We start from the raw sequence: 9,282 nt of genomic DNA, 5'->3' as shown, positions 1-9,282 counted from the left end.
TGCCACATCTTTTAAGAAAACAATATGCTTTTTTATTTTATTTTAAAAGCTTGTATAAATGTGAATTCAGGGAACAATAAACGCCTTTGTGTTTGCATTAAGTTGATTATGTTGACTGTACTGTGCATCATGCAGAACCAATATCTTGAATTCCTGTTGCAGGCAGGACAAATTTGATCCTTGAGAGGGAGTAGAAAGGTCTCATTGGCTTAAGCATTAATGAAGTGAGCGTATTGTAATATTTAAATGAAGTGTTTGGGTTCTGCTGAGCGTGACTCCCATTAGGAAAGTTTTAAGGAGCCACTCAGGGGTGCAGCACCCACCCATAAAAGTGTGTGTGCACGTCTGATAAGACAATCTTCAAGGCTGCACACCTCTCAACCCGCTAATGTGCGGCAGTAATCAGAGGAGGGAGGAGTTGCGGCATCCTGCAATTTACGTCACTTGGGCAATTTATATGAGGACTGAGGTCAACCCTGAGAAAAGTTGCATCCCCAATCAACAACACAACAGGCTGATTTTTTTTTTTTTTACGTCAGCAACTGTGGACACGATGGACACAGAACGCTGTTTGTGTGGTGACTCCAAGGTTGCCAGAAGCAATGGACAAAAGTAAGTTTTTCTTTACGTGATAATTTTTTAAATGCCATTATTTCTTTTTTTTTTACTTATTTATTTCTTTTTTATTCAGTTATCTACTGCATGCTCCCTAGCTCTTAGAGATTATTTATCATCATCTGATACTCGATCATGTAGTCTCGAGTTGTACTAGAAATATTTTGCAGCAATAATCTCAAGAGAAAGATCCTTAGAGGTCAAAGGTAGGTGTAAATATTGATAGCCATCTTCTGCGTGCAATCTAGAGGCTAAAACCTGGACCACCCAGGTCCCTGAAGGCGTAAACACAAGAGTCTCTGGTGTATATCTGTGACTAGCAAGTCAAGTGAGATGAAGCTGAGAATACTTAGAAGATGATAAAAGGCATTGTCTCCACCCAGGCCAACCTATCGCCATGAATGCAGGCAGTCAGTAGGTACAAAATGGCAATAACAGATTAAAATGAGAAGAAAATGGGCCAATGAACCAACAAGAATTTAAGCGAAAAAAAAATCTTCTACATGAGATCACTAGAAGAGGAATACTACTTGTTGTCCTTGCACTATATATTTATTTTAGCTGATTTTATTTATTTTTACTTTCTATATTACATTATTTTGAGCATCGATCAACATCCCAAGGGAGAACTACTAAGACCATACTGCAAAGAAAAGAGAAACGTCATAATTTAAATAAAATCACAATAAGACTGAAAATGGTTGACCGACCTAAAGTTGTTAACAGAATAGTATACAGTATTGTTCCCCTAAGAATCCTTTCGTCACAGCATATCAATTGGTCACAGTCGTGACCTTTTTCCGGTCACGTCAGCTGACCTCAACTACTCCATGTCTTTGTGTTTCATCACAGGATATTTGTCAACAGAAGCTTGACGCTGGAAAACATCAAATGTTACGGCTTCGACATGGACTACACGCTGGCAAGTAAGTACTGAAGTAGTGAAAGACTTTATAATTATCCTGACCAATATTATGGTTATCGCTATTATCACATTTTGTTTTTTGGAGCAAAAATATGAGTCAACTATTAGTATGCACAAACTAGTTTTCTTGATTAAAAAAAATAAATAAACGGACCTCGTTGCAGTGTACAAGTCTCCGGAATACGAGAGCTTGGGCTTTGAGCTCCTCAGGGACAGAATTGTGTCTGTCGGCTACCCTCATGAGATTCTACGCTACACGTATGACCCGAGCTTCACCACCAGGTTGGCTTTTCACTCAAAACGACATTCTTCAGTTGTGATAAGATGGCTGGAATCACTCCGTCCATCACTGTTACCCATCATGCCGCCCACTTTCCCTCAGGGGCTTAGTGATCGACACCACGTATGGCAACCTCCTGAAGGTGGACTCCAATGGGAACATTTTACTGTGCAGTCACGGTTTCTGGTTCCTCAAAGGGTAATGTGAAAATTAACGGCAATGGATTTTCCAACAATCACCCCATCCTGTTTGTTTGTGCCTTAAAGCGAGGAAATTCACAGCTATTACCCCAACAAGTTCATCCAGAGAGACGACACCAATCGCTACTACACTCTCAACACCCTCTTCAACCTTTCAGGTGTCACATTTATGGCTCTCCTTCTCAAGAACTCAAACTTTTAACACCATAGGCGCTAACATTACAAAACAGTAGTGTAGTGTAGTAGGCCTAAGTGTTCATCCCGTGGCCTTGCACTAACTTGTTACCTTGGGAGCTCTGCTGAAACCATAATGGAATATCTCCTCTGAAAAAAATGTCTGTCCCTCATTTGACAACAATTGGGCATAAAACTAGCTAACAGGGGATTCACAAATTGTGTGGTATTATCAACAATTGTGGTCAAACAGCAAATTTCAATCAGAGATTAATTTATGTATCCCTAAATGCATTTTTGAAGCAAATTCAGAGTGTATTGAGTTGATTCAGATTAAGTACAATCTAGTAGAGTTTATTTGCATCTTTGATTAAAAGACACTAAAAATGTGTGTAATCTAACGTTATTCAGGGATTTTATTAACATTTGGATGGATTCACGCATGATTGCTCCACAATGTTGTGTGTGTACATGTGTGTCCATGTTTATGTTTCAGGAAACTATTCGACTTGGCCTCTCCTGTCTGCCTGATGTCGATCCTTACATAGTATTACTTGCTATTATTCTAAAAATGTGTTTGGGCAAAGAAACGCTTACCCCGAACTCAATTGTGTGGTTTTTTTTATCCTTTTTACAGAGACATATCTCTATTCTTGCCTTGTGGACTTCTTTACCAAATGCAGCAGATACAAATGGTAAGCATGTACTTTCTGAACCATCTTCTTTTGCAAACTAAAAATATACGGTAACAAAAAAATCGACCTCCCCCAGCGTGCAAAAAGGTTACCACTATGGCGACCTGTTCATGTCATACAGAACCATGTTCCAGGATGTAAGAGACGCAATGAACTTCATTCATGACACGGTAACCTTTACACGACTGTTGGTCTATTTTTTTCCTTTGATACGTACTTAGTGTTACACTCTGTTTGTGCAGGGCGTCCTCAAAGACCAGACCATCAGGAATATTGACAAATATATTATACAAGACGTGAGTAGCTAAAAATATATATATATTTAATTTATATATATGACATGAAAACAAAAATATATTATATATATATATATATATATATATTATAATATATATATATTTTAATAAAATCTTTTACAGCCAAATATAATCACTCTCTTGACTCGGATTAAAAAAGTGGCCAAAGTTTTTCTTGCCACAAACAGTGACTACAAATACACTGAGGTAAGCCTCCAAAAAGTCTCAAATGGTACAAAATTGCTACAAAAATGACTAACAGTGCCTTTAAACTTCTTCCGCTCTTTATCTAGGCCGTTATGACATATCTTCTTGAACGCAATGCCACGGTAAGATCATTTGGCTTGGAAATGCACAAAAATGGATAAGCCACACGCTAAAGTAAACAACACGCAATTGTCAGGCCACCTAGCGAGTCCACCGATAAAAGATAGAGCTTGATTAGGTGTCGCCATAGCAACAACTTGTCTCAAAATACACAACTTGGCTTTAAGCTTGTTATTCTGAGGGCAAAACACTGCATGTTCTTGCTCAAATTTTCCACCAGCAGTCTGGAGATTCCCTGGAGTCGTGGCGCTCCTTCTTTGACCTCATCGTTGTTGATACGAGGAAGCCGCTGTTCTTCGCGGGGGGCACGGTGCTAAGACAAGTTGATACGGTATATGAAGGAATTCCTGGGCTTTGACACCTGACATCAGTATTGGACTGCGATTGACTTCTGTCAATCATTTTCAATTATTTATTTGCGATCCAGAACACAGGGAAACTTCGTATCGGAACGTACACCGGTGCTCTCCAGCATGGAACTGTGTACTCTGGAGGTGAGACAGATCTATTTTTTTTCAGTTGGCACTAAAGCAACTCTTTGTAAAAATCCGTTACGGATTATTTTGATGGTTTTAGGCTCGTCAAACATAGTTTCCGACCTGCTGGACGTCAAAGGTAAAGACATCCTCTATGTGGGTGATCATATCTTTGGCGACATCCTCAAGTCCAAGAAACGGCAAGGCTGGAAAACGTTCCTGGTGGTTCCAGAGCTCATCAAAGAGCAACAAGTTTGGGAGAAGAAGAAAGGTACCCCAATCTTCAATTTTTCCCCCAGAATTAATTTGTGATTGAGTTTTTGAGAGATTTGTTTTTTTTCCCCCAGATTGGTTTGAAGAGCTGAAAAGTCTTGACATTTCCCTAGCTGAGATTTACAAGTACGTACGCATTCGAGTAATTGTGTATTCTGCTATTTTGCTGTTGAAAGTTCTTCACTTTTTTCTTTTGTTCATCTTCTACGTTCTTGTAATGGTTGTCTTCACATTTGGCTATTGTTGCTTGCAGGCACTTGGACAGCGATAGTCAGGATACTCCTAACATCGTCAGCATTCAGAACAGAATGACGGTAAAGACATGAAATATTGTACATGCAGCTAAACTATTAATATTATTGGGTGGCCTCGCGACTAGTACAGTATCCCATCCAGAGTCAGCTAGCACAGGCTACGAGTCATGTTTTTTATAACTTAGGACAGATAATTGTTAAGTTGATAACATTTTGATTGCCTGTGTGGGTTCGTCCCCCCCCTGGTTGGCCTCCTGCAGAATCTGACCGCCTGGATGGACATGTCTTACGGTCAGATGGGCAGCCTACTTCGAAGCGGCTCCCGACAGACGCTGTTTGCCAGCCAACTCATGCGCTACGCCGACCTCTACGCGGCTAGCTGCCTCAGCCTGCTGCACTACCCCCTCAATTACCTCTTCATGGCTCCTCCTATGCTGGTCGGTCCTCCGTTACTCACGGCGGAATTAAACTGCTGTCACTTCCTCTAACTGGTCACCCGTGTTGCTTTTCCCAGATGCCCCACGAGGCCCTGGCGCACGGCTCTGTTGACTTTCCTACAACGCCGCTAACCAACTGTCAGTGTGGGAAGGACAGGGGCTAAGGTAGCTTTAATTACTTTTTCTTTACAGCAAATTTGAGTAAAAGTAGAATTGTGACTATTTTTGTCTCAAGAGCAGCGTTTAAAACAAGAGAACGTGAGGACACTTTCTAAAGATGATGGCATGAAGATTTTGCTGTTGGAATAGTTTGGCAGCCATGAGGAGATATTATGTTGCCAAAATGCACGGCTCCCTCTGCTGGATGGGAGTTGCTATTCACCGTCTATTTAGTGAACCCTCAATAAAGTCAGAAAAGTTGAATCATTTCAGTAGTTATTTTTCCTCTTTTATTATGCATGACAAATTAACCATATAAACTAATAAAATTGTTAAAGGTAATTTAAGCAAATCTTTTGAAGTGTGTATCAAAACTGGTAGCTTTTTGCATTTTTCAGTTCCAAGAACAAATTTTATATTAACAGCAAGATTAAAAAAAGGCACATACGAACCACCATTCACACGAGGGGCTATGAACTTTCCAGATAAATATGCGCACCTTTAAGAGTAAAACCATCACGTATGGTTAAGGTTGTGCCGGTAGTAAAATCACAAACGAGACTAGTCCAACTAAGGTCATAGCCTTTTATAACTGTTATATTTTAAATGTCCACTAGATGGCAGTAAGTCTCCTTTACAGTAACCATTCTCATCAAATTTTGTCCGCATGCACACATACACTGCAGAAAGTATCATTGAAATTTTGCAAAGCAATTTCTTATTACCAAGCCCACTCATAAAATAAATTAAACAGTAAATAAAACAATTTTCATTGATTTCAAAAGTAGTTATCCATCAGTTTGAAATACTATAATAGACAGATAGATGAAAAAAAAAGTTGATAGTGATGCAATGTGGATGTGATTAAGTCCCCTTTTCGGCTCTAAGAGGAAAGACCACAAGAGGATACACCTCCCTTTGCTTTTATTGGCACCGCCCCCTTCTACAACCAGACACACAAAGCAACACACTCACTTCCCAGATGATTTCATTTCCTGTATCAGGGGCTATTTTAGTTTATTTGGATTTCCCTCTTCATTGTCTGCTTGTCGACGGGATTTATTATTCTAACTGTTTGTTTTGGTGTTTTTTTTCCCCACTTTTTTTTTTTAATGCTTGTGTTGCTTTAACACCACTTATTAGATTCACACATTTGATAGTTTGACTGTTTTTAATCTTGCTGTTCTGTTCTTTAGAATCAATGCTATAATTAATGTTACTTTTGATACATCTTCATGTTTTATGCACTTTTTTGAGATATCATTAAACTCTTTGGGGATATTCAAATCCAACAATATGTTGATATATTTCATTAAATGCTAATAGTGGAGTACTGGAGAAAGAATATTACACACAAAATGCTTTTTAAACCGTCATTATTTTCAATATTGTAATTCTACAATGTATTCACATAAGGCAGTATGACAATGGAAAAGCTTTTTTTATGAAGTTTCCCCCTTTAACCAATGCAAACATTATAAACCGTTAGCACCTATTTTATTTTCCTACAAATACAAGTTATAGTAACAAAGTGAGCACAAAACACAAATCAACATAATAACGTGATTTAATTTACTTAGTAATTGTTTAATGTGCAAACCTCACTATCATATTTAAAAACATTAGTCAGTTTTGTTTTTTTGATTTTTCTAACTTTTGAAAGGCTCGTATATTTTCTGCAACACTAAAAATACTTTTTTAGGGGGGTTCAAAAAGTGCACTATAATAGGAGAAAAATCTTTAACTTCTTCCTTCTTTAGCATAATTACTTAGCTTATTCTTTTCTCTTTATTATCATTACTAACTGAGCGCCTTTATTGTCCCCCACCCTCATTCAAAATTATTTTCACAATTAATTATTGCATTTGGTTGCATTAGGCAAGAAAGATATTCTATAAACCCGTTTTTAATCAGTAACTTTCTTTTGCCAAGCTCAAGAGCACACCTTTTTCTTGGCACTTTATCCCATATAAATGTACACACACAAACATATACACAGGAGACTAAAAAAAAAAAAAGACTTTGATAGTATAATTTTAATACGATGAATTAATTTAACTTATAAAGTTGTTTGGAAGCATTGAAAAGGCAAATTGTGCATTTTTACACCTTTATTGAAGTCCATATGCAATGTTACATCTACAAAAGACATCCAAGTCAAACGCCAAAGCTTTTTTTAACCAGTTGTTCGTCATTCTTTTGTGCTCCTTAGCAGCAATGTGTCTCTCATGGCAGGATACTGTGGACTCTTGTGCAGATGCAGAAGCACCACCGTCCCCCATTCCACACATTCCAGGATTTCCCAGCAAGCATTGCAAGCAAGCCCAAACAAGTCACGTTCTTGCACTGGGGCGGAATTTCACACAGTCAAGTGACTTGAGGCGGCTTCTCTTTTTCGAGGGGCCCTCGATCAACCCCTCCCTTACGGTGGCCGATCGCAAAAACAAGGAGTTAAGTTTGCGTTGTGACAAAGACTTTTTTTTTTAAAAAAGCGCCGGTGGTAAAAAAAAAAAAAAGGTCTTTTAGCACGGTGCAAACAAACAAGGCTCTTTGCTGAGAAGCTTGCCCTCAGGGTTCAAACATGAGGCACACACGAGAGCACTGACACCTAATCTCAACACAACCTGAGAGAAGAGCAGGACGAGGGGGGACGGGCTTGGGGGGAGGGCGAGGGGCCCCGCATTCCTCCCCCTTCCCCCCTCCCCGACCTGCTATACGCTACAAGGATGCTCAAAAAACACAGAGGCCCACCCTCACCCTCCTCCACTTCCTTTTAGCATGAGCTCGCACCCCCGTGTCACCGTGTTTGATGACACAACACCACACAGGTGCAGAAGACAGTTGGTGTAAATAAACTTCGTGTTACTGTTTAATGTAATAAAGCTACCTAAGCTAAGGAGGTTATGTTGACACAGTTTGTGAGCTAAGGCCACTCTAAAGCTACTTCAAGTTCCACTCAACTTTCCCTTTTTTGTGGTGTGGATTCCCAACCACTGAAGAAAACCAACATTGGTCAATGTGACATTCTTTCTCAAAAGTGACTAAGTGGGATTCTCTGGGTTTATTGTTTGACATTTTTAGCTCAAATGGAACTTTTGCTGTTTATTATGTGTTGATTTTTGTATATTTGATCTAAATGTGATTATTTGGGTTTAGCAGTTTCAGGCTAAAACTTCAAGGTGTGGCTCTGGGTTCAGGCGTGAAGATAAGATTTGTTTTGATCATTTTTGCTAATATTGTATGGACACTTTCATATATTTTAATTGTTAGTCCACAGGATTATATAGGATTAAACAGAATTATATCCCAGTTTTATGATCAGCATAACACTTTTTTTTTATGAAAACTGCCTTGCAAGGATTTTTTTGGTTCTCATTTTGTGAGCATGCCCAAAATTTCATCTACACATTTCAGTTTTTATTTTAATATATTTTTTAGTCATACATTCCTTATTTCCTAGTGGGGAAAATGCAGTAAATGTAATTACAAAGGTTTTTTGTTTTTTTTGGTGGAATGGTGGAAGTTTTATCAACCCTAACCCTTCTAGATTTTCTTTAGTCACCAAGGTGGTTATTTTCATTGTGTTCTATTATTATTATGCAAGAGTAATGAACGTTCAAGGGTGAAAACTGGGACAAGGAAGAACCCCTTCCACCATTTTGTTGAATTTTATATATTAAATGAATCTGTGAATTAAATGACGCAAAATAAGAACATTCCGTTTGTTCCTATGGGTGTCTCAATATAAATAACAATCACTATTTCTTGATAGTGACTTTTGATATGGCTATCAAAAAATATTTATATAATTTTTTTTGAGTAAACGGTGCAGGAGGCTCCACCACCTGCCATCAGCCATCAAGTCAAGTCAACCAGTCCACTTCCACTGGCCAGTTCTGAGGCCAAATGCTATGACAATACTATTGCACTGCTAGAATGGATGGTACAGTAGTGCAACATTGTCAAAGCAGCTGACCTCAGCATGTGTCAGCACACGGACAGAATAAAGAGATAGAGAGGAGGGAGTTGAGGGCTGGGAGGGGCGGCCATTAGTTTTGCTGCCAATCTACATTCTAATTTGCTTTATTTGTAATTGTGTGACAGTATTTAAATATTTAAAAGCTATTTGGGAAGTTGCTTGAACTAATACACCCACCAAAAGAGGGAGGAA

The 9,282-nt window shown here is 38.7% G+C and overlaps 1 protein-coding gene across 4 annotated transcripts; it reads left to right on the top strand.

Annotated features, from left to right (window-relative positions):
- Nucleotides 1–437: 437 nt before the first annotated feature.
- On the top strand, nt 438–5,378 carry nt5c2l1 (5'-nucleotidase, cytosolic II, like 1). Of its 4 annotated transcripts, none has more exons than XM_061292729.1 (18): nt 438–612; nt 1,468–1,541; nt 1,705–1,822; nt 1,923–2,018; nt 2,087–2,178; nt 2,832–2,889; nt 2,966–3,059; nt 3,132–3,185; nt 3,309–3,392; nt 3,479–3,514; nt 3,733–3,843; nt 3,940–4,006; nt 4,089–4,259; nt 4,336–4,387; nt 4,515–4,575; nt 4,776–4,952; nt 5,030–5,117; nt 5,164–5,378. In XM_061292729.1, the coding sequence occupies exons 1-17, from the start codon at nt 458–460 to the stop codon at nt 5,114–5,116; spliced, it is 1,587 nt and encodes a 528-aa protein (XP_061148713.1). In that variant the 5' UTR covers nt 438–457; the 3' UTR covers nt 5,117; nt 5,164–5,378. The 4 variants fall into 4 exon arrangements, with proteins under 4 accessions (XP_061148713.1, XP_061148714.1, XP_061148712.1 ...); XM_061292730.1 differs by having other exon boundaries at nt 439–612; nt 3,736–3,843; nt 5,188–5,378; XM_061292728.1 differs by having other exon boundaries at nt 439–612; nt 5,193–5,378.
- Nucleotides 5,379–9,282: the final 3,904 nt, after the last annotated feature.

Source organism: Syngnathus typhle, linkage group LG12 (genome assembly GCF_033458585.1).
Source record: "Syngnathus typhle isolate RoL2023-S1 ecotype Sweden linkage group LG12, RoL_Styp_1.0, whole genome shotgun sequence".
Classification (NCBI taxonomy): domain Eukaryota; kingdom Metazoa; phylum Chordata; class Actinopteri; order Syngnathiformes; family Syngnathidae; genus Syngnathus; species Syngnathus typhle.
The sequence above is the reverse complement of the archived record's forward strand: the minus strand, read 5'-3'. Positions and strand labels throughout refer to the sequence as shown.

Bases quoted from the DNA above. Each gene is read 5' to 3' on its own strand.
- nt5c2l1 (XM_061292729.1), top strand. From the start codon at position 458: ATGAGGACTGAGGTCAACCCTGAGAAAAGTTGCATCCCCAATCAACAA. The intron at 3,060-3,131 runs GTAACCTTTACA...CTGTTTGTGCAG, and splicing joins TGAACTTCATTCATGACACG to GGCGTCCTCAAAGACCAGAC. The intron at 4,388-4,514 runs GTACGTACGCAT...TGTTGCTTGCAG, and splicing joins TCCCTAGCTGAGATTTACAA to GCACTTGGACAGCGATAGTC.